The sequence below is a fragment of the Symphalangus syndactylus genome, chromosome 3 (genome assembly GCF_028878055.3).
Source record: "Symphalangus syndactylus isolate Jambi chromosome 3, NHGRI_mSymSyn1-v2.1_pri, whole genome shotgun sequence".
In the NCBI taxonomy this organism is placed as follows: Eukaryota; Metazoa; Chordata; class Mammalia; order Primates; family Hylobatidae; genus Symphalangus; species Symphalangus syndactylus.
Window position 1 is genome coordinate 93,320,275 of NC_072425.2, and position 26,017 is coordinate 93,346,291.

A 26,017-nucleotide genomic window follows, 5' to 3' on the forward strand; every position below is an offset into this window, starting at 1 on the left:
GGTTGTCAGAATAGAAAGCTGTAATGCTGCATGCAGACTCTTGCTATAGTACCTAATATAGCTAATAAATTGTGTGGTTTTCATAAATAAATGTGTGTAGCTATTGCCCCCTTCCATCTTCCATCAGAAGTTTCCGAAGTTACAATTGTCATTTTAACCTTTATAACTGTAGTGATACTTACCAATTGGAAAACATAAAAAATAAGAATCTGGCTGTGTTCTGCCAGAGATGAACTTGAAACAGAATAGTTACCTTTTTTAGAGTTAATGTCACGATCCATCTGAGAAGTCCCTATAATAATTGCATTGTTCTTGCCACCAGAAGGCCACTTAAAGTGGCAATAGACCTTTCTTTTTTTTTTGAGACAGAGTCTCGCTCTGTCGCCCGGGCTGGAGAGCAGTGGCGCAATCTCGGCTCACTGCAAGCTCCGCCTCCTGGGTTCACGCCATTCTCTTGCCTCAGCCTCTCCGAGTAGCTGGGACTACAGGCGCCCGCCACCACACCTGGCTAATTTTTTTGTATTTTTAGTAGAGACGGGGTTTCACCGTGGTCTCGATCTCCTGACCTCGTGATCCGCCTGCCTCGGCCTCCCAAAGTGCTGGGATTACAAGCATGAGCCACTGCGCCCGGCGGCAATAGACCTTTCTATCGTGTATTATCTGCAAGATTTCCACCCTAGACTTATTTTACAGATGAGGAAACTGAAGGACAGAGAGTTAAGAAACTGGTCGAGGGTCACACAACTTGTAAGAGAGACAGGCAGTTACCCCCCCCATTTGGCCTGGCTTCCATGCTTTTATCCTCCATACTGTGTGCTGACCCTGGGTAAAAAAACAGAAACAAAAAACCTTATTACAGGATTATCTGTAACAGGAGAAAACCAGGAGAAACTAACCATAGATGAGAAAGATTAATAATTCATCCTGTGGAATTTAACAGTCACCCTGTGCCAACCTGTCCACCCCAGGTAAATCCTGGGCAGAGCCCAAGTCCATGGAGGGTCCTCACTAGAAGGAAAAGCTCTAAGGGGTCCAAGAGACCCAAGGGCCCCTTTTGGAGCTTCTTTTGGGGATTGACCAGCCCTCAGGCATGAATGGTCTACTCAGAACATCCTGACCTGGTTTCTGTTTAATTCCCTTCAGGAGAAGTTTAAGGAAACTCCATCATGAGCTTGGAAGGTGGCTGTTTCTGGGATGTAGAAATGAGACAGCAGGAATGAGGCTCAGCTCTTGGTTTGGGGGGATGAGTGGCCAGGGCTAATGTGCCAGCCTTCTGCCTTTGAGTCTTGCACATGCAACTTTATTTAAGAAGCTATGTTTTCTTTATGACCACAAGGGGTGACCAACATCCAGAATGCAGAGCCCCCTAGGCAAGGCCACAAAACTAGAACTATTCCTGTGGTGATGGCTGCTTCTTCTTTTTTTATACCAGTCACCATACGATGTCACTTGTCATCCTGTCCGTAACATTGGGCTTCCTTGCTGGATTCAAACCACACAATGGCCAGATCCTGCCCTTGTGCAGCTCAGACTCTGGGCTCAAGGTTGGGGGAAGACTCAGTTTGAAATCCAAGGGCACATCTCTTTAATTGGTCCCAAGGTCCAGCAGGTAGTTGGGAGGGTCCCAGGGCCTGGTGAAGGGGGAAGGACCTCATGCCTAGAGTCCCCATCGCTACACTCTGAGGGTGGCCCCAGGGTAGGAGAGAATACTGGGCTTCATATCCTCTTCTATGGTGCCATGGTGATTATCCCCATCTGGTTTTATTTCTTCACAAAATCACCACCAGGTTTCAATGGTCTTGAGAATTTGTGTAGCCGAATATGGCTATTTAGCAAATGTCAAAGACTTTTTGGGTAAGATTTGGTGACCTATGGAAGTTAGGACTTTGATGAAATTAAAATAAAAAATTTTCATAAGGAATATAGTCCCACTGGAATTTTGACCAGGATTGCATTCAATGTGTAGATTTAAGGAAAATTCATGTCAACGTAAATGATTAAGACTTCCCATCCAGGTACAGGAGCACAAAATGTTGCTCTATCTATTGCGAGTCTATCTAATAAGGCAAGTCCATCTTCTTTGTACCTCCCCCAAATTTCTTTTTAAATTTCAAGGCTGACTTGGCTACTTGTGGTTAGAATGAAAGAATTTATACTTAATCTGAATTAGGATAAGACTCCTGGAGTGATTTGAGGAAGTGGTGACAGCATCATTTGAATGTAGTTGGTAAATCATTTAGCTATAAAAATGTCTTGCTTGGTGTTTTTTTAAAATTTGAATTTTTATGTGTACATAATAGGTGTATATATTTATAGGGTACAAGAGATGTTTTGATACAGGCATGCAATGCATAATAATCACATCATGGAAGATGGGGTATCCATCCCCTCAAGCATTTATCCTTTGTGTTACAAACAATCCAATTATACTCTTTTAGTTATTTTTATTTATTTTATTCTATTATTTTTATTTTATTTATTTTAGACAGAGTCTTGCTCTATCTGGGCTATATATGGTGCGATTTTGACTCACTGCAACCTCTGCCTCCCAGTTCAAGGGATTCTCCTGCCTCAGCCTCCCAAGTAGCTGGGATTACAGGCACCTGCCACCACACCCAGCTAATTTTTTATATTTTTAGCAGAGACAGGGTTTCACCATTTTGGCCACGCTGGTCTTGAACTCCTGACCTCAGGTAATCTACTGCCTTGGCCTCCCAAAGTGCTGGGATTACAGGCGTGAGCCATTGTACCTGGCCTTTTAGTTATTTTTAAATGTATAATTAAATTATTATTCACTGTAGTCACCCTGTTGTGCTATCAAATATTAGGTTTTATTCATTCATTCTATTTTTTGGTACCCATTAACCTTCCCCACCTCTCCCTCCCTCCCGCAACAACTATGCTTCCCAGCCTCTAGTACCATCTTCCCACTCTCTGTCTCCATGGGTTGAATTGTTTTGATTTTTAGATCCTACAAATAAGTGAGAAAATGTGACATTTGTCTTTCTGTGTTTAGCTTCTTTCACTTAACATAATGGCCTCTAGTTCCATCCATGTTGTTGTAAATGCCTGAATCTCATTCTTTTTTATGGCTGAATAGTACTCCATTACATATAAGTACCATATTTCCTTTATCTATTCATCTGCTGATGGACACTTATGTTGCTTCCAAATCTTGGCTATTTGAACAGTGCTGCAACAAACATGGGAGTGCATATATTTCTTCAATATATTGGTTTCCTTTCTTTTGGGTATATATCTAGCAGTGGGATTGCTGGGTCATGTGGTAGCTCCATTTTTGGTTTTTTGAGGAAACTGGAAACTGTTCTCCATAGTTATTGTACTAATTTACATTTCCACCAAAAGGGTACAAATGTTCCCTTTTCTCCACATCCTCGCCAGCATTTGTTATTGCCTGACTTTTGGATAAAAGTCATTTTAACTGGGATGTGATGATATCTCATTGTAGTTTTAATTTGCATTGCTGTCACGATCAATGATGATGAGTACCTTTTCATATGCCTGTTTGCCATTTGTACGTCTTCTTTTGGAAAATGTGTATTCAAATCTTTTGCCCATTTTAAAATCGGATTATTAGATTTTTTCCCTATACAGTTGTTTGAGCTCCTTGTATATTCTGGTTATTAATACCATGTCTGACAGGTAGTTTGCAAATATTTTCTCCCATTCTGTGGGTTGTATTTTCATTTTGTTGGTTGTTTCCCTTGCTGTGCGGAAGCATTTTAACTTGATGTGATCCCATTTGTCCACTTTTGGTTTGGTTGCCTATGCTTATGGAGTATTGCTCAAGAAATCTTTGCCAAGCCGGTGTCCTGGAGAGTTTCCCCAATGTTTTCCTGTAGTAGTTTCACAGTTTGAGATCTTAGATTTAATTTTTTAATCATTTTGATTTGATTTTTGTATATGGGAACAGATAGGTGTCTAGTTTCATTATTCTGCATGTGGATCTCAAGTTTTGCCAGCACCATTCATTGAAGAGACTGTTTCTTTCCCATTGTATGTTCTTGGCACCTTTGTTGAAAATGAGTTCACTGTAGGTGTGTGGATTTGTTTCTGGGCTCTCTGTTCTGTTCCACTGTTACATGGTTATTTTTAACGTAATGAATAGTAAGTACTCTATTAATACTTTTTAATATTAATATTAATAGTAATCATTCTGATAAATGATAACATTATGCCTAGCTCTTTTCTTTTTGTCTATGCTTACTTTTCACAAGTTTATTTACCCTAAAATATTTGTTTGAACTCTCCTAGGTTAAGCCATAGACATATATAAGTTAAAAAATTATTGCCCTCATGAAGATTACATTTTAGTGGGTAAAAAAACGTTATACAACATGCTATATCTTTATCCATAGATGTTTCCATAAAAAGCAAGAAAAACAAAAAGCTGAGTTTTTCTCAATGAAGCATGGTACCATTCAAGCTGCTTGCCATATTTCTGGTCCTTCTCACTTTCTGGCACGTAGTTAAGTTGCACTTCTTTGACTCCTTCTGGTTGAGTGGGACCAGGTGATTAGTTGTCACCAGTGAGTTGTAAATAGAAGTAAGTTGGGGCACTTCTGAGCTGGAGCATTTAAATGCCAGTGCAAGACCCTTCAGGACATTTTTATTGCTGTGACATGAAGCTGGACCGCATTGGAGATGGTGGCTGCTTCATCAGGCTGGGCTCCTGAGTGACTACTGGAAAAAGAGACCCCTTCCACCTTACCTACTCCCAATGGGCGTGGTCTGTGACTGTGACATTTTGTAGTTTTGCTCCTCTGAAATTTTGTGGGGGAGGCATCATTTGTTACTGCAACATGCTTCATTTTCTTTCTTTCTTTTTATTTTTTTTTGAGACGGAGTCTCGCTCTTGTTGTCCAGGCTGGAGTGCAGTGGCGTGATCTCAGCTCACTGCAACCTCCACCTCCCAGGTTCAAGCTTCTCCTGCCTCAGCCTTCTGAGTAGCTGGGATTACAGGTGCCCACCACCACACCAGGCTAATTTTTTACTTTTAGTAGAGATGGGGTTTCACCATGTTGCTCAGGCTGGTCTCGAACTCCCGACCTCAGGTGATCCTCCCGCCTGAGCCTCTCAAAGTGCTAGGATTACAGGTGTAAACCACCACTCCCAGCCGCTTCATTTTCTATTGTCAGTGGGAAAAATGGCATGGCTTGGGTATTGGAGTGAGCCTATGCTGACTGATACAACGTGCTTGAAAGAAAACAAAATAAACTACCTTTCTTTAGGACTTATGAACAGCCAGGTGCTGAATTATACTTGCACAGCACAAGTGGGCAGATGTGGCTTTGTGCAATATTCTTTGCACTAGAATTAATTGGAGCTATCTAGTACTTGTCTCTTCTTACCTTTTCTATTTTCTATTCCTGATCATTGGTCCCCATTTCACTGCTATAGTTCTTGTTCCTTCTCTATCCAATGCTTGACATCTTTTCTTCATGTACTTTGTGATACTCTAGAATTGGATCTGGCATTGACTTTCTGTTATGAACACCACGTATTTCTGATTTCAGTCTTCCTATGCTCCTTTTCCACATTAAACCAACTGCAACATAAACATCTTCCTTGCATCCAAAATAGGTCATTCAGTCCAGATGGCTTGTTAATTTATTTGAAAAGTCTGAGGTAATGCTACATTGTTTCAATGCATACTAATAGACTGGCTCTATCATTTTTAGCTTCATTATTTTATTAGTAAATGGCACTTTGGATACAATATAGCCCACTCCCTCTTCCTGATTTACATGAGCAGAGATCATTGGATTGAAGTACCACTTAGGCAACCAGAGGTCTGAGGTACCGAAAAAATTACGGTAGCATTTTGTAATCTCTGCTGCACAATAAAGTTAGTGAGGAGCTTCAAAAGATCCCAAAGCCCAGGCATCACCACAGCCAGTTGCAATGCTATTGCTAAGGCCAGGACCTTGGCAACAGTATTTGTTAAAGTGTCATAGTGTACTCTTAGGAGAGGCAGTTGAGATTGAGAATGACTCTTAGATGTGAGTTCTGGGTCAGATGAAGGCAGGTAACCAAAGTAACTAGCAGCAGTCAGACAGGAAGGAGAATGAAACATAGGAGACAAAATTTCCCAGGTCTTCCCAGCAAGGACTAACCTGCTACAAATCTCATTGTTGATATGCATCATACTTGGGCTTAGACCCCCTTGAAGGCCACCAGGCCTCTATAATTTGTGTCAGCTTCTCCTTTTCTCTTCTGCTCTAGGCACAGCATTAAAGCTACTCCTAGGCTAGCAAATATTTGAAGTCAAAGCCAGGTAAATGGACTCATATTATAAAGTCCAGTAAGAAAGAAACAAAGATTGTGAAGACACTGGAATGGAGTGTCTGGGGTTGGGAACTAGAGCAGAGACAAGAGGGTTTTTCCCTCTTCCATTTTTTGGAAGCCCACACACAATGAAGCAAATAGGCTAGAAGGACCCAGCCCTTTTAATGGGGCAGAGCCATCTTCACACTGCTGGATGGTCCAAGCAGGGGAGAGATGGGAGATGGCATATGACATATTTTGATATAGAAACCAATACCTAAGCAAGTAATAAAAACAAATGTCTAACAAAGTGCTTCTACATTTTTTTTGAATAATAGATAATGATATATTACCATATACTTAGGCAAAGAATATTGTTCACTTCTGAGAAAAAAATCCAAACAGTTTAATATTTCATTAAAAAGGCACATCTTAGGGAGAAGGCAACTTGAGTTCACCTTGATGTTATACCTTGATATTATTCTTCCCAAGGTACATTGGGTGTTAGGTGTAAATGTGTTATACATTAAAGATGTACAAATACAAAGGGGCTCGGTAGGCTGGTTCAACACCCACTTTTGTACTTTCTTTGCTTTTCTCCCCATAACTTCCCTTGTTTTTGCTCCCACCTTCTCTTTTCCCCTTCATTTTTTCCTTGCCTTCTGCATTTCCTAGGTTCCCTGCCTTCCCTGGGCTCTCCTACCACCACCACCAGATCAGCCCACCTGGCAGCTCTGACGCTAGGCCCTCTCCTTCATTCCACTTCATCGATACCACCTCTTCTTGCGACTTGTATCTGTTCTTCAATTTCCAATCTTTGTCTCTGTTAGGAGGCTTTCCCTAAACTGTGTGACCTCGTTTCCCTGCTGTCTCCATAAGACCACCTGCGAAGCTTGAAGCTGCAGCCAGATTTCTCTGGGACTCCTTGCAGTGACCTACCCAGTGAAGCTTTGTTTAACCATTCGCAAGAAATGAGTCACTGAAGCCCTCCATGTTTGGGGAAAACTCCTGCTTGTCTAAGGAGGCCAACAGAGTAGCTGAATGCTATCTGAACTTGATGTCTACAAATCCCAATGAAGAGCTTCATTATTTCTTCTCCTTGATTTTCTAGCTTTAGATCTAATAGATCAGCTGCTTATTCTGTGTGCTCTAGCTGATGACAGACTCTGTCAAGAATCTGTCTGGGCCTGATTACCTTGATGCTTCATTTTCTATGTCTTGTCAGTGGGGAAAATGGCAAGGCTTTGGGCAAGGTATTTGGGTATTGATGGTAGCTCCTGCATTTATTTCCTTCTGCTTCTCACTCTTTGCTGATATGAGACCTCTTGCTTCTCTGTGTTCAGTCTGCCATTTTATCTATTCCCCCTTAAATGAAGATTCTCACCTTAATGTTAGGGTTTGAGTAGGATGGAGAAAGTACAGAACATCTCAGAATCTCTGGAGGTGCATAATAGTTTGGAAACTTTTCCATTATTATAATATTATTATATAGTATAAAAATAAACAAACAAGCAAATCTTTCTACTTTCTTTTTGTTAAGTTATGCTCCAGTGACTTAATATTGGTTAACTGCAAAACTTTTAAGATAACTTATTTTTCTCGAAACAGGGTTAATTGTACTACTGTTCAGTGAAAAATTCCTTACTGGGTTCACATTTATTACAAAATAAATTACTGAATCCTTAATATGGAACTGAAGGAACCCCTTGACACACACACACACACACACACACACATACACACACGCACACACACAGTAGGACTCCAACATAATTTTTCAACATACCTTATTTGCCAACTTATTTTTTTAAGTAAGTACAACAGATATTTTAAAGCTTAAGGAAACTTTGCTTATTCTATTCTTTCTCCTCACATGTCTTCTTTATTATCACCACTCCTGATAACATTTTTTCTATTCTTTCTTATTTTAATGCAAAAATTCTAACATATGTAAGGGCAGAGAGAATAATACATGGCTAATCTTGTTTCAGCTATCTATCTATATTTTTTTCCTGGAGTATTTTAAGACAAATCCCAAATGTCATATTATTTTGCTTATAACTCTAAAAGATAAAGATAACTAAATACTGAATAATTTTATTAATTTCCTCATATCATTTAATATTTATTTCATGCTCAAATTTTTTCAATTTATTCAATAATGTCTTTTTACAATTGGTTTGTTTCAGTCAAGATGCAAACAAGGTCCATAATTAGGATTTGGTTAATGTGTTTCTTAAGTCTCTTTTCAATTACTTCCACTTACCACCCTATTCCATTTTAATGTCCTTTAGTTTTTGCATAAATCAGCTCATTGGTCCTGTATAATGTCCTATCTTCTGCATTTGGTTGCTTGATTCCTCATTACTACTTATTATGTCCTTTTTGCCTGTATTTTTGGTATATTGGGAGTTAGACCTCTTCAGAGGCTTGATTTGGATTCTAGCACAATTATTTTAGGGAGGAATACTTTACAGATAGCCTTGCATACTACATCATTCAGAAGACCCACAATGTCTCCTGCTTCTTTAGTGATATTGAAGCAGGATATTTCCCTGACCCCTTCGTGGGACTAGTGAAGGGGGTACCTCATTTACCAATCCCGCAGCTCTCAAGTCCTCGTAGGAGGGAACGTGCGAGCAAATGAGGTGGGAACTGTAGTGCGCAGGCGCTGAAACTGGCCGGCCACTTCCGCGCTGGCAGGGGCGAACTCCACTCACTCAGACCCGCTGGTCTCCACCCCTCGCCGGAGGGAGCACGCAGGTGAACAGCAGCGGGAGCTGGGGTGAGTGCTTTTGAGCCCCGGCAAAAGCAAACTCTGTGCTGGCCGCGCCGTAGCATCTGGGGGGTGCTTGTGACCCTTGAAGCCCGAAAGGGAGTGGTACAGCGCTCTTTTAGTTCAGCCATCCACGGACGGCTTAAGTGTTAACAGCTCAGTGAGTGGGCCCTCTGCCTTTTTGCGTGAGGTAGCTGCCTTCCACCAGCGAGGGCAAAGGGCAAGTGTGACAGCCTTTTGCATCCACACTCGTGGTTTCCGAGTTCTTGTCCAATGTCCAGGAGAAATGAGGTCACTCGAAGGATGGTAAATGCGGAGGATTTTATTGCCAATAGAGGTGGTTCTCAGCAAGAAGGGGAGCTGAAAAGGGGACAGGGAGGGATGATAATCTTTCCCTGAAATCCAGCTATCTCTGGCCAGATTATTCTCCGAGGTTATGCTGTCAAGCTGTCCCTTTAAAGTCAAGCTGCTTCTCTCCGACGTCCAGCTGTAGTCTCTGACGTCCAGCTGCTGCTTCTCTCTCTGCCACTAAGTTCTGGGGTTTTTATAAGCACAGAATGGGAGGTGGGACGGGCCATGGGTGATTTTGGAAAAGGCAACATTCGAGCAGGAAAACAGGGATGTAACTTCTCACTTTGGGCCACGGTTTCAGGTTTTTTGGCTTGCAGGTAGGGCCCTCTCGGGGGCCCTCTTCTGCCCAGAATTTCCCTGCCTCCTGTCCCTATCAATATTAAGAATGATCTGTGGGCTGGGTGTGGTGGCTCACACCTGTAATCCCAGCATTTTGGGAGACCAAGACAGGAGGACCACCTGAGGTAAGGAGTTCGAGACCAGCCTGGCCAACATGGTGAAACCCCATCTCTGCTAAAAATACAAACAAAAATTAGCCAGGGGTGGTGGCTCATGCCTGTAATCTCAGCTACTTGGGAGGCTGAGGCACAAGAATCTCTTGAACTGGGGAGGCGGAGGTTGCAGTAAGCTGAGATCTTGCTACTGCACTCCAGCCTGGGCGACAGAGCAAGACTGTCAAAAAAAAAAAAAAAAAAAAAAAAATCAGTGCATTCAAGAGATTTCAGCCTGATGATCTCATTATAACTTTTCCTATTAACCTTTCTTTCACTTAAAGGTTTTAGCAGCCTTTGATGTTTATCTAGTTACTTTATTTTATTAGGGGTTGTAAAATTGTGACTCTTCTTTCATTCTGCCTGCATTTATTAGCTATCATTTTCTAAGAATAACTTTCTCTTGTCTGTGATTTAACTACCCAGAAATACAGTTTGTATAGGAAAAAAAAAAGAACAAATGCTTTATTTTTTCCCTTTATGGATTTATTTTCAGAATGATAAGCTGGGACTTAACCAACCTCCAAGATGACCAGTGAATTTTTATTAAAGTTTTATTATAAATTCATAAATCCCTACGTGTTTGATGTATTTTAATCCATTGCAGTTATCATTATTTTTAATCTGCTATCATTGTAATTCAAACCACAGCATATAAAGCCTGTCTAAATTTTCTTGTCTGGTGGGGATATAAGGCAACACAGCAAAGATTCTCAAGATAACCTGTGTGTTAGCCTATGGGGAGTAAGGGGTGATGGTTTTATACTAACCAAAATGGGCCTAGATGTGGTAAGAGGTATTGGTAAGGTTATAGTAAAAGTCAATGTACATAGGGATGCTCATTGTAAAATTCTTTCAACTTTGCTATAAGTTTGAAATTTTACAGTACATAATTGGAAAAACTAAAAAAAGAAAGAATGTGGTTTTAAAAGGTGAGACTCCCTTGTGTGAACACATGGAAAGTTACAGCACCACACAGGGGAAAAGGGAGTTAAGGAATTTCTAGATTTTGTATATAAAAGGTGATATATAGAGTATCTTTTTATTAGTGCAATAAAATTTTTAACAGTGGCACTCAGACATCTACAATTTCTGTTGACCTCTGATATGTAACGTTTTTCTCAAATTAAATCAAGACTATTTAGCTATGTAGGGATAAAAGCATCTTGATTTGTTTGAGAAACACATTGGGAAAAGTTATGATGAACTTTAATGGAAAACACACTTGTATAGAAGCCTGGGCATAAGACTGAAATTGATCATCACATTGTTTGTTTAGAAAAGAAAACATAACATTGAAAGAATATGTTGGAAGCATTGGATTTCTTCACATGAGAACACACACATTGAAAATGATGAGGCTTGGATAAAGCATAAATTACAGACTACTTTTTTTCTTTCCTTGAAAGTGTTGAGCTTTAAAAATATACATATATTATTAGATATACTAAAAGTTAGTTAGAATACTTCTGCACGGAGAATTCTTTTTGGAAAAAGATACAAAATAATAAAGACTTAAAAAAAAATACTAATGACCAGATTTTGAAAATAATTCTACAAATGGCAAAATGACAGACAATTTACAGCAAGCCAAATATGCAGATCTGAGGTGGCAGCCTATCACTGCCAGCATGGGTGGTCTCCCATTTCCCAGAAGAGGGAAATAATGAGCTTCGTGATAAAGTCATGATGTACTCTGCACCCAAGGGGCCTTTGGGGCGTGGAGGGAAAGGAAGAAAGGGGGGTAACTTTTTTAAAAGTCATAGAAGGGGGTCAAAAATTAATATAGGAAACTTTGTAAAGTTATATTACCAACCCATTTACCCCCAAGAAAAACCACACCTAAATTCTTCCAGAAAGATTACAATCTTTCCTATTTCTAAAGACCTCCTCAGAAGGAGTTTCCATTGCCTTGCTTTAGTATTTAACAAACTTCATTCTCAGGAATACTGTCATTGGCTATGTTAAATCCTCAGTGATACTGCCAAGACCTTTATTTGTTCTCTTAATACTCTCATGGGGAAGGAGGACAGCCGAGGGAGCTGCTTCAAGAGCTCTCTCTCAGTCTCTCTTAGCTTCCCAACCCTACCCCACCCTCATGCTCTTTTCTTTATATTTCTTATCTCAGTTTCTTTCTTTCTCTTTCTTTCTTTCTTCTTTTCTCTTTCTTTCTTTTCCTTCCTTCCTTCCTTCCTTCCTTCCTTCCTTCCTTCCTTCCTTCCTTCCTTCTTTCTTTCTTTCAAGACTGAGTCTCGCTCTATTGCCCAGGCCAGAGTGCAGTGGCACAATCTCGGCTCACTGCAATCTCTGCCTCCCAGGTTCAAATGATTCTTCTGCCTCAGCCTCCTGAGTAGCTGGGATTACAGGCACCTGCCACCAGGCCTGGCTAATTTTTGTATCTTTAGTAGAGATGGGGTTTCACCATGTTGGCCAGGCTGGTCTCAAACTCCTGACCTCAGATGATCCACCCACAGCCTCCCAAAGTGCTGGGATTACAGGTGTGAGCCACTGTGCCTGGCCTTCAGTTTCTTTAAGGCAGGGATTGCAAGTGCCTTTAGGGCTTAGGCAGATAATATACAACTTGTAGAATTTAAGACTGCGGAGAGTGGTGCCAAAGTAAAGAGCCCAATACTATTCTAAAGGCATTTGATTACATATTCATTACTCATTAAGTGCACTGATTAGGCCAAGTTGAATCTGACTTTGGGCTGAATTCTGCTTGAAAGCTGCCTATTTCTAGCCTTTGCTTTATACCTTTCCTAAAAGAGTAAGGCAGATCACAAGGTGGCAGTTGCCTGTGTATACAAGTGAAAAACTAAGGCTTAGTTGAGCTCTGTTGAAAGATGGTTCTTGTCTGTATTCTCCAGTGCAATCAGCAGTCTTATAACATAGTTTCTTCTGGATACTATATGTATCTATATTCTGTAGAATATATTAATATATACATTAAATGCAAGATGGTCCCAATGATCTTTGCCTCCCAGTATTCATAGCCTTGTGTGCTAACCCTGTGTGACTAGCAGAATACAATGGAAGTGATGGTGTGTTTCTTCTGACATTAGGTCATGTAAGTCATTGCAACTTTGACTTTTGTTTCTTAAATCACTTGCTCTGGAGAAAGCTGGCAATCATGCTGAAAAGACACTCAAACAGCTCTGTGCAGAGAATCTGAGACCTCCAATAAACTTGCCAGTCTAATGAGTGAGCCACCCTTGAAATGGATCTTCTCGAACCAATCAAGCCTTCAGATGACTGCAAGACCAGTTGACATCTGACTGCAACTACATGAGCAACTCCAAGTGAGAACTTCACACAAGAGCCCTTTCAGAGTTCTTGACCAGCAGAAACTTGAGACATAATGAATGCTTGTTGTTTTAAGCCAGTAAGTTTTAGGGGTGAATTATTTAGCAGCAGCAGATGGCAAAATAGAATTGATAGATTGAGAGCTGTACATTCATGACTACAGAGATCTGTCATTTTAAATAAAAAGATCAAACTTGGTGACCCGTTCCTTTCAGGTTTTTTGTTTGTTTGTTTGTTTTTGTAGCAATGGGAAAGGAGATGTGTGTTTCCTCAGGAATATAGAGCCAAGATTCATACAGAAAATAGGTGATTTTTATATGGATACATGTAACATTAGCTTTTAATGGTAGTTCAACAGTAGCTAATATTGATTAAGCTTAATGGTAGTTCAACAATAGCTTAATATTAATGTTAGTTTTTAATGGTAGTTCAATAATAGGTAATATTAATTGAACTTTTACTATTTGGCAGCATTATGCTAAGAGCTTTACCTGCATTATCTTCATATGATTCTTATGGTAGCCCTACGAAGTAGCTATTACTATATCTCATTGGTTCACTGCAAGAAAACTAAGGAGCTGTTGAAATAAGCTGATGTCTAAGTAGCTGTGATTTGAAAAAATGTTATAAAATTTCCCTGCTCCAAAATATCTTTACAAATCAGATATCACAGTTGCTTAAATTTCATGAATATGTGCCTTAAGCATTTTCAAAATTATCTCTAAACAGGGTACTTGGTCCATTAATGAGTATATGTTTAGCAGGTGTGTTTTTCTATCTCTCCTGGTGAAAGTTCTTGTCTAGTGGCCAGCCATGAAAGTGAGCCTCACAGATCTGGGACTGTGAGGAGCGCAGCTGTGGTACTACGAACTACATACCTGTCTGGATGGAGGCCATGCTTCCCATAAGTGGTTCCTGGCCAGTGATGGAGTGGTAGGGTCACTTACCCAGCACAGTTCCTGCAGGCTGCTGGATTCCTGTGAAGGTGGATTCCCCCATGGCTCTGCTCTTCTCTCAGATAATAAGTTCTGGAGATCTAGCATACAGCACAGTGACTATATCTAATAATACTGTATTGTGTACTTGAAATTTGATAAAAGAGTAGGTTTTAAGTGTTATCTACACACACACACACACACAAATGGTAACTGTAGGTGGTAATAGAAATGTTAATTAATTTGACTGTAGCAATCATTATATAATGTGTACACGTATCAAATCATCATGTTGCACACCTTGTATATAATTTTTATTTGTCAATTAAATATTTTAAACAACAACAAAAACGACACTTCTACCCTCCCTTTTCCTTTCCTCTCTCATTTACCTGCGATCAGGCTGCATCCTGGTTTGACCAGTCCCCACTCCCCTGTCCTTTCCCATCTCCTCCTCAAAGGAGGAGATGTTGTCTGTTATAGTTTGGCTGTGTCTCCATCCAGAGCTCATCTTGAATTGTAGCTCCCATGATCCCCACATGTCATGGGAAGGACCCAGTGGAAGGTAATTGAATCATGGGGGTGGGTTTTTCCCATGGTATTCTTGTGATAATGAGTAAGTCTCATGAGATCTGATGGTTTTATAAAGGGCAGTTCCCCTGCACATGCTTTCTTGCCTGCCACCACGTAAAATGTGCCTTTGCTCCTACTTCACCTTCTGCCATGATTGTGAGGCTTCCCCAGCCATGTGGAACTGTGTGTCCATTAAACTTCTTTTTCCTTATAAATTACCCAGTCTTGGGTATTTCTTCATAGCAGTATGAAAATGGACTAATACATTGCCTTAATAAATCTCTTGCACAGCTAGTCCTGTCTTGGAACCTGCTTCTTAGAGGGCCTGGACTAACATACTCTGGTAGTGCATGAAGCATCTGTGATCACAGTGTGACAAGAAAATAGCACAAACAAACCTATGAGGACTTGAGAGAATTCAAAAGGTAAGTAACCTGTGATATAGTTTTGCTTAAGCAAAGCTGGCACTATACAGAATCAAATGAAAAGATTATTAGGAGGAGGTTACGTGGAGACCTATTACTAACAATAGAAGTGTTGACTAGAAAAATGAAGATGCATAAGGATATGTGTGGTGTTCTGACTGGTGAAGGTGGTAGATTTATTCTTTATTTAGAATAAAGAATACCTATGGGCAGCAGATGCTTTTGGTTCCCTGCTTCACCTCCCTTCAGGCCACCTCTGATTTTAGCTGCAACAGGGGCAGCAAGGTCTGGGCAAGCTCGAACTCATGCAGACAGCACCCCGCCTCAAGCACATGCCAGGAGTGCTATCTAAAATCCTAATTCAGGCCAGACATGGTGGCTCATGCCAGTAATCCTAGCACTTTGGGAGGCCGAGGTGGGAGTTCTAGACCAGCCTGGCCAACATGGCAAAACCCCATCTCTATTAAGAATTCAAAAATTAGCCAGGTGGTGGTGCACACCTGTAATCCCAGCTACTTGGGAGGCTGAGGCAGGAGAATTGCTTGAACCTGGGAGGCAGAGGTTGCGATGAGCCGAGATCGCACCACTGCACTCCAGCCTGGGTGACAGAGTGAGACTCCATCTCCAAAAAAATAAACATGAAATCCGAATTGAATTCAGTTTTGTATTTTACTGGCACTACTAGGCAGAGCTTTTTCTGAAGCCATAGGGGCCTCATCAGCCCTGCAGTGTGAGGGAGTAATTGTGCCCAGGGAACCCTGCATGCACTGAGGGAGGACAGTAGCTGTTCCTCAAGTAGAGAGTGTGGGCGTGCTGTTTCTCAGAGGTTCTGGCAGCCTCACCCCTGCTGCCTACAGCAGCCGTTGCCATAGTGCATGCCTGTCCTGGCCTGTTGCCTTCTTAACCTCCCTGGTCCTCCACTCCTGCTTCCTGTAAATGCCCTTTAAATAAATCTCATTTCGTATCATGAGATCTATGTTTAGGGGCCAAAATAAGACAATATATTTGTGGATAGAGGCAAGTGTCAGCAATCTCATTCCCCTAAAATAATTTTAAGTAGTCAGAAATTTGAAAAATGAGTTTAGTAGTAAATGGTTACCTAATTACACAAAGATATGATTTCAGATTCTAAGTAAATAAAAACGTTAAGTCAATTTACTTTTTGGGAAGGGCCATCTTCCTTATTTGACTGTAAACAAAATAAGCTATTTGCTCATATTAACTTATGGTAAAAACATTTTCTCATGAAAACAGTAAACTACTAGCATGTATGAAGTGAGCAACTGAAGCTAATCAATCTATTTTCTAGTGTGTATATACTTTAAAGGTAATAATAGTTTCGTTTAAGGAAGTAATGAAAACATAGTTTTTATATGGATATCTGTAGTAGATTTGGGGAGTTTGTGATTATTCTCAAGTACTTCTGGTCATCGATATAAATATTGTGATAATATTCAAGAGTTACATTCATATTTTGGCAGTATTTTGCATTTCGTCTACCACAGATTTCAAGTACCTTTAGACCCTGTGAGGTTCTGCATAAAATAATCAATCATTCCCTTTTGGCTGTTTGGCAGAGGCAGCCAATGACTTGTTCTGTCATGAACTGAATTAATATATATTCATGAAGCGCAGAGAAACACTTCATTGTTTCAGACTGTTTTGTTATTTTAGAATAAATCACAAAGGCAGCATCCCACTCATAGCTGGTAGAGAAATATTTGTCCTATGATCCTCACCTTTATGGTTTGTAATGTTTTAACTTGCACAGTTTAGCCCACATAACTTTTTTTAAAAAAAATAGTAAATTGCATGCTTTTAAAAAAGTACCGTGTCTCTGTTACCTTTTATCAGCAAAATTTGAAAACATTAAAAACTGAAATGACATGCATCCCTAAGTCAGAATGATTTGATTTTCACAGACTGAGGGACTCATGGCAAAATGATGTACAGGTAAGTATTGTTCAAGCTCCCACATTCCATCAATCTCAACCTTTATGGTCCCTCATTTATTTGTGAAGAACTCTCAAGAATCAGTTGTAATTGCAAAATTTTTATCCTGCCAGGATATCTGTGTGAACTTCCCTAGGGCAACCATAGCACACGCAGCATGAAAAAGACTTGTTGGGAAAGCTATTTTAGCACCTCTGATAAACAGAAAAAAAAAGGTGAGTACTCCTATTTCAAGCTATCTAACTTTCTCACTTTGTCTGCCTTTTCTAATCAATGTTATCATGTGCTGGCAAAATCTTGTAAAATTCAGAAAGCTAAAATCCAGGGAAATGAAACCCAGGGACAACAACTCCACGAAATGTAAAAGCCATGGAACATTCTCTATCGCCACCAAAGTGGTTCTCAGAAAAGACAGTTTACTGGATCTTCCCTAAGAATTATGTTTTCAGCAACAATACTTAAACATTTACTGTCTCAGATTGTAACAATGGCTATTTGTTTAGGTGGCACTGTGCCTATTTAGAACTTAGTAAAATTCTTGCCATAGGGATCAACAATGTTTAGGAGGACAAACATTAACATAAACACGGCTCCACACGGAGTTGGAGTTAGATTTCTTGGGTTTGAATCCTGGCCCTGAATGCATGAGCTAGTCAACTCAGACAACTTATTTGATTTTAACCCTGGGTATTCTTGTCTGTAAATTATAGATAATAGTGTATACTTCACCATTATGGGAATATGTACTAGCATACAGTAATAATCTATAAATTTTAGTTATTATTTTTATTATCAGTGTGCTTAACTGCAAAAAATGGAACCCACCCCAGCTAGATTAAGCAGAAAAGGAATTTGTCAAAGGAACCAGGTGACTCATAAATCCTGGGGGTAGGAGGGACAGAGAGTCAGACTTAGTTGGCAATGACATAAAAAGGACAATGCCTAGGTCATATTATAGAGGCTGCGGAGTGACAGAGACAGTGGAGCCCACACAAGAACTACATACACTGTGGGGCCCAGCACAAAATGAAAATATGAGTCCACTTGTTCAAGTAGAATACTTCCATTGAAGGCACTAAAATATAAAGCTCTTTCCTTTTTTCTGCAGCCTTTCTCAACTTTTCACAAGTTTCTTTTTTCTTGCCATTTCATGTTATTCTAAGTAAAGAAAAATTTAAAATTAATGAATTTTTAAATTAAAAAATTTGAGTATGAATTTTATCATTTATCTTTACATCAGTTTTAAAGATGGTATGTCGGTTTTAAATGGAAGTATAAAAACATTTAATTACATGCAGAATTACAGAAATTACCACAATTCATAGATTATAGCTTGTATGTGCATATGCATTTTGTTCTTACAAGGAGACTGTAAACACTGGAAAAAAACTAACCTAACTGCTTTCATTTCACTTCTTGATATATGCTCATTCTGCCAACACTCTCTGCCTTTGGCATACTGGTAAGAAAGGAAGAACCACAAAGAAAAGTAGCTAGACTTGCCCGGTCTTTCCATTTCCTTCTGTGTCGTCATTTTCAGTGTAAGTGGTTGGTAACACAGGAAGAAAAGATATGATATGATTGTTAGTGTTTCTTAGAAAGACATGGTATTGTTTTCTCTGTTGGAAGTAACTTCTGGTTTAAAAAGGAAAGTGTCAGCGTCCCCCACTGCCATCCTACTTACTGAGTAACAGACATTACACGTTTACTTTGTACTTGCTTTGAGCCTCACTGAACTCCCATACATTGTGGGTTTACTGGAATGCTGTGCTCATGGGTCAGTAAATGCTATATGCAAATGGGCAGTAAGGAATGGGGGCGGATACACTCAGTGTGCAAATTATCACATTCAGCACAATCTGGTTGGGGTATGCCTTGGAAGATTTCATTTTTAATCGAGAAAGGCATATATTTACTGTCTGAATATTTCTTTCCCAAAAAGTAAATGCTAGTGTCAGAAAATGCACATATTTATTCTGCTTAAAGAAATATGTACAGGCTTCATGAGACTACGTGGAAGAAATATATACTGTATATTAATTTGTCATTGTCCTGTTTGGCATAAAGAGCCTCAGGATGAAAGTCATCTGATACAGCATGTTGTATTATCATGATCCAGAATTTTAAAATGCCTATTGGCAAAATTCACAAAAGCTTAAGCCATCTGTGTTATCCTATAAAGTGAATTTGGTAGAGAGCTATACTTTGTCACTCACTTCCTGAGAACCTTTTCTTGTGACCTGTCATCAATATTCACCTTCAATGTACACTGATGAGTCCAACTAATATCAAGAAAGGCCTTTCCTCAGATAACTGGGGGCGAATGTATAAATTCCCTATGACAGTGTGTTATGAATTTCTGAAGTTCATTTTCAAACTCTTTTTTTATTCTATTTTAACTTTGTATTATTCTTATTATTCTCTATCTTTAAAGACAGGTTTATTTTTACGAAAAACATGTTTCACTTTATCAGACGTTATCCAAATAACTTACATGAAAAACTTCCTGGCTATAAGATTGTTTGTATATTCATCTATCTTTTTTGTTTTATTTTTGTTTGTAAAAGTAAAGGCCTTATATTCTGAATCTTATAAGAAAATTTAAATTACACAAGTCAGAAATACATAATTGTTTTCATGATAGAAATAACATTGGCAAATTGGCTTCTATTTCTTCCCTAATATTTATTGATTCAGATGATTTGGATGAAATTATATGTACAGATAAATGAATACTGAGAATCTTCTTTGTTACTTTTTTCGGATATATTTTTCGGAATTCATGTAAGCAACTTATTGCTCAATAAATATTTATTTGAATGAATGACTCTTGGACCATTCTAATGAATATGTTGGCCCAAGTCATGATAGCTAATAGATTCAGGTAAAGAAACTTCATAAAACTTGATTTCCCATTTTGAGTTACTTGTGTTTTCAATTCAATTTTAGGAAGCGTTATAAAAGGATTCGATCAACTATTTTAAGGAAAAAAGCAAGAAGCTTCCACTAGAAAAGTGGTTGTTAGGGTTCTTTTCTGGACTGAATCATGAGGTTATTGAGCACAGCCTGGGGCAGAGTTCACTCATTCTTCCCTTTGTCCTTAGCAATAAAATATTCAGCTGGGTTCATGGTGGCCCAGAACAAAGATTACATTTTCTAGACATTCTTACAGCTAGTTGTGGCAGTGGGGCTAGATTTGTTTTTTAATGTGACTAAATTTTAAGTCCAACGATATGTTAGCACAAGTGATGTCTGCAATTCAGTTTGTGTTATTCAAGTCAGGAGAATAAAAATTAATCTTAAACAAGTCACCGTGATTCTGGTTTTGCATTGCATACAGCTAAACCTTCATTCTAAACCATTAAATTCCCATGATAGAATGTCTTTAGGGACAAAAATATGGTAAAGATTAGTTAATTTTGTAGTGAAGTAAATTAGTGTAAGATGAGAATATTTTGTTTACATATATACATACATGCATGTATATATATATGTGTGTGTGTGTCTGTATGTGTATTTGTATGAGTTATAATAGTTAAAGACCTTTCTTACAAAATAATTTGCTTCAACTCTCCTTGATTTTGGCACCCCAATTTCCTGAGGTATCAAGACCTTGCCTAGTCCAGTTCTGGCCTTCAGGACCACCTGACTGGCACTCAAGCCCCCTGAAGGAGAATATTATATGTTTAGTATTGCGGTTGCTGCAGTCCCATATGTGGTGGAGACTGCAAACAACTGCAACAAAATGAGGCAGAGCATAATCAAAATAAAAGAGTGTGATACATAGCAAATATACTTCTTTCTCAGACTTGTGATCATAAAGCCAAACTATCCTTTCCTGGATAGTATGAGAGCTGCTCACTACAACTGATCTCTTCCATCTGTTAGCATGCAAATTAGAAAAATGTGCCCCTTATCATCTGTTTGAAAATTGTCATAAGAACCTGCTTTTATTACAATGAGGCATTTCTTTGCTATCTACTGGAAAGATGCATATATATGTAGGTATGTATCTATCTATCTCTGCAGTATAAATGGTAACCTCTAGACTTGTTCAGTGTACTGCATGCACAACTGTACAAGGCAAGCTGTGTGTAACCACAGGTGGAAATTGTGAATTAAGAAAAGTGATTTATGCATCTCTTTAATTTGCACTAAAATTAGACAATTAAAGAGGAATGACTAAGTTTGGAACAACTTCTGACATAGAAGTTTCAAGCCATTACTACTACTAAAGAAACCTTACAGGCTTTTAGAAAGCAGTCACAAGATACTGAAGTGTTTGACAAATCAACAAATTGCTCAACAGTATGCAAATATATGCTAGAGACCATACATAAGAGGAAACATGATTTGATGGAGTTTGTGGCAAATGAAAGTTGGATGTCCATTAAAATGAAGTACAATTATGGTAGAGTCCAATTTTAATACAAGTAAGGACATGGAGGCTTAAGGCTAGGCTGAAGTGTTTACATTGAGATAGGAAAAAAATAAAAGAATGAGAAATATTAGCTTAAACATTCCACTCTGCTTATACTTTTATCAGCTATAGAAGTGGCATCCCAGTTTTCTTGAAAAAGAGAACACAAGGTTTCATTTTCCACTTAAATTAATCATGATTTGCACAAAGATCTCAAGACATATTATTGCATTAAGTTAAAAAATAGTTAATACAAATTACATGCTCTTACATAGGATATGTAAACGATTCATGTATGTATACATAATTATAAGATTTCTTAAAAGATCTCTAGCCAAATTTTTAACAGTAGTTATTTAGTGATTTAAAGTATTTTACTTATTTGCCTTTTCTATTTTTCTACAATAAATATATTTTGTTTTGGGATTTAAATAATTTGGGCTATAAAAAGACTACCAAGCAAAATGTCAGTGTGATCACGTATATTGGACCTCAATATTCTCCATTCCTAATGATATAACCAATAGGATACATAATTGGGAATGCTCTGTAATTCCTCATGCCTAGAAACTCTCAGAATTTCCTACTAAATACAAAGTCTGTTTAAAGAGACAGAAGCAAATTTGGTGAAAGCAAACTCACAGCCTCTTTTATTTGGTTCAATATTTTCGCCAACTCAGTGAGCAATATATTATTTTTATAATTAAAATACTCAAAGTAGGTTTTTAGTTAAGAAAAGTTACAAAGTTTCACTATTGTTAAAAACTACATACAATCCAAATATCCATTAGGGTACTAATTAAATAAATATAGCACAGATACATTATGAGATACAATATAGAACTTAAGGAGAATGAAGTTGACTTTCTTTACATGTTCTATAAAAATTATTCATAGTTGCTACCCCTGGAATAGGAAAAGCATTTGGAAGGGAGTAAGGTGAAGGTGGAATTTAACTTTTGAGTATATAAGCTTCTTTTTGTTTGAATGGTATACAAAGAATATGCAGTCAGAAATTCCGCGTGGCATTTGTGTGTGTGTGTGTGTGTGTGTGTGTGAGATATATGTGACAAAAGAGAAATTGGGAAAGCTCAGTTTGGTTCTGTTGCCTGTGAAAAGTGTCTTTAGATTTTTTTCCGCTAGGTTTGACTCCTGGTTCAATAACTTACTAGCTGTTGATAATGGGTAAGGTGCACACATTCTTTGAAAAGTGTCGTTTGTAATGCAACCTTGCAGGGTGGCTGCTAGGATTATAGAAAATATCACTAGAGCATTGATGTGCTGTTGCCTGGTACATTAAAGGTACTCAATAGATTGCTGCTATTATTGCTGAAATTTCTCTCAGAATGTAGAAAGCTGGAATGAAATCTCTTTGATATATGAGGTTTATAATTTCATTATGTCAGCCAAAAGTTATAATGAGAAAAATAAAGTTTGATAGAAAAAAAATGTAAACAATATTTTAAATAAGTGCATTTTGTAAGTGAATTCCCTGAAGTTACTGTTAAAATATGTTTTATGGACAGGTGCGGTGGCTCATGCCTGTAATCTCAGCATTTTGGGAGGCCGAGGTGGGTGGATCATGAGGTTAGGAGATCGAGACCATCCTGGCTAACACAGTGAAACCCTGTCTCTACTTAAAAAAAAAAAAAAAAAAAAAAGCCAGGCATGGTGGCATGTGCCTGTAGTCCCAGCTACTTGGGAGGCTGAGGCAGGAGAATTGCTTGAATCCAGGAGGCGGAGGTTGCAGTGAGCTGAGATCACGCCACTGCACTCCAGCCTGGGTGACAGAGCGAGACTCTGTCTCAAAAAAAAAAAATGTTTTATTACATAACATTATGGATCATATGGACGACATGATGAAAGAGTTCTATTTATAATGCAGAAACAACAAAAAACCAATATAATAAAACCAGGAAAACTCTTAAAAAAATCTGTAAACCAGCCAGGCACGATGGCTCATGCCTGTAATCCCAGCACTTTGGGAGGCTGAGGTGGGCAGATCACTTGAGGCCAGGAGTTCGAGACCAGCCTGGTCAACATGGCGAAACCCCATCTCTAATTTAAAAAAAAAAAAAAAAAAATTAGCCGGGCCTTGTGGTGGGCACCTGTAATCGCAACTACTCAGGAGGCTAAGGCACCAGAATTGCTTGAACCTGGGAGGCAGAGGATGCAGTGAGCCAAGACTGTGCCACTGCACTCCAGCCTGGGCGACAGAGCAAGACTGCCTCAAAAACAAACAAACAAATCTGTAACACTTATGAAAGCAAGGTTTGCTAAGAAATGTATAAGAAGATGAATAAATTTAGAGACACTGTATTTCTAAATGGAAAAACTAAGTTTTAAAAGAAAGTATCTGTTTAGATAGATAGGTTTGGCACTGTTTAAATTTGTCACAGTTTGAATTCTTCAAAGAAAGAGGTCGAGGTGGAATTTAGGATATAAGACATTGATTAGAGATTGACATCTGAGAAAAGAAGGGGGAAGTCACAGGATTGAGCGGAAGGAAAAATGAAGATGAGATTCAGACCCAGCAAAGCCTTGTCCAAGCCAGCAAGGAGCTTGGGAACAGGTGTTGCCCACCAGAGTCATCCCAGGTCTGCTGAAATGACTGATTCTCTTTACCACCACTTTGCCCATTTACTCAAGGGAAGTGGCATTGGAAGTGCGTGGCCATAAAGGAGTCAACAGCTGGAAGTTGTCCATGTGCTCCCAGCAGCTGGGCAACAAGCCCTTCCTTGATGTGGCATCTGGGGGTGCATCTCTGTGTCTACCACGTTTTGGGGTGAACTTGACAGCGTGGTTTTAAAGTTCAACAAGAGGGATCAGTAAACAAGAAGAACCAACATATTTTTGAAGAAGGAAAATATTGAGAAGGGATTTCTTCTGTCCAGTGGTTACTTTTTTCTTTTTTCCTTTTTTTTAAAATTTTACTTTAAGTTCTGGAATACGTGTGCAGAATGTGCAGGTTTGTTACATAGGTGTACATGTTCCATGGTGGTTTGCTGTACCCATCAACCTGTCATCTAGGTTTGTTGTTGTTGTTGTTGTTGCTTTTTTTTTTTTTTTTTTTTGAGATGGAGTCTTGCTCTGTCGACCAGGCTGGAGTGCAGTGGCACAATCTCAGCTCACTGCAACATCTGCCTCCTGGGTTCAAGCAATTCTCCTGTCTCAGCCTCCCGAGTAGCTGGGATTACAGGCACATACCACCACTCCCAGCTAATTTTTGTATTTTTTGTAGACACAGGGTTTCACCATGTTGGCCCGGCTGGTCTTGAACTCCTGACCTCAGGTGATCTGCCCTCCTCTGCCTCCCAAAGTCCTGGGATTACAGACGTGAGCCACCGTGCCCAGGCCCGTCATCTACGTTTTAAGCCCTGCATGCATTAGGTATTTGTCCTAATGCTTTCCCTCCCCTTGCCCCTCACTGCCTGACAGGCCCTGGTGTGTGATGTTCCCCTCCATGTGTCCATGTGTTCTCATTGTTCAACTCCCACTTATGAGTGAGAACATGTGCTGTTTGGTTTCCTGTTCCTGTGTTAGTTTGCTGAGAATTATGGTTTCCAGCTTCATCCATGTCCCTGCAAAGGACATGAACTCATTCTTTTTTATGGCTGCATAGTATTCCATGGTGTACATGTGCCACATTTTCTTTATCCAGTCTATCATTGATGGGCATTTGGGTTGGTTCCAAGTCTCTGCTATTGTAGATAGTGCAGCAATAAACATACATGTGCCTATGTTTTTGTTATAGAATGATTTATAATCCTTTGGGTATATACCCAGTAATGGGATTGCTGGCTCAAAAGGTATTTCTGGTTCCAGATCTTTGAGGAACCACTACACTGTCTTCCAAATGATTGAACTAATTTACACTCCCACCAACAGTGTAAAAGTGTTCCTATTTCTCCACATCCTCTCCAGCATCTGTTGTTTCCTGACTTTTTAAATGATTGCCATTCTAACTGGTGTGAGGTGGTATCTCATTGTGGTTTTGATTCGCGTTTCTCTAATGTGTTCTGTTCAGTGTTAAAACATGTTTTAAAAGCCTCAGTAAATCTCTGGTAGTACCATCACAAGAGTGGATTGAAAGTTCAGTGACACAGATGTGAAGGCCAGAAACAGCCTTCTGTACACATAAATATTTAGTGCAGGATTGTGGGGCAACAGGTGTATTTATTTATTTAATGAGATATTGGGAAGGTTAAGGCAGTGACACCAATCATGAACACTAGTGTACTGTCTGTTTTCTATACCCCATCCTCATGTGGCTGTCACCTTGCTGATAAGTAGGTTTGCTTAATTTTTTTCTAAATTAAAAAAAAAAAAACTAGATAATTTTCTGTCCCCTAAAAGTACCCATAATTTGAAGCAATTACATTGTTGTTGCTACTTCTCCTGGAATTAGGATATAACCCCAACTATTTAAGATTTATGGAAAAGCAAGTGTTTAGCAATTTACTCTGCTGTGACAGGCCTCTATATGGAGTGTCACCAGTCGC

General features: G+C 39.2%; 1 protein-coding gene across 2 annotated transcripts in view; it reads left to right on the forward strand.

Annotated features, from left to right (window-relative positions):
* SOSTDC1 (sclerostin domain containing 1) overlaps positions 1–26,017 on the forward strand; it is a 74,103-nt gene that overhangs the window by 22,097 nt on the left and 25,989 nt on the right. For both annotated transcript variants that reach the window (XM_055272537.2, XM_055272536.2), the window contains exons 3-4: positions 15,009–15,142; positions 17,209–17,310. In XM_055272537.2, coding sequence (XP_055128512.1) covers positions 17,253–17,310 — 58 coding nt within the window. In that variant the 5' untranslated portion in view covers positions 15,009–15,142; positions 17,209–17,252. The remainder of the gene's footprint in view (positions 1–15,008; positions 15,143–17,208; positions 17,311–26,017) is intronic.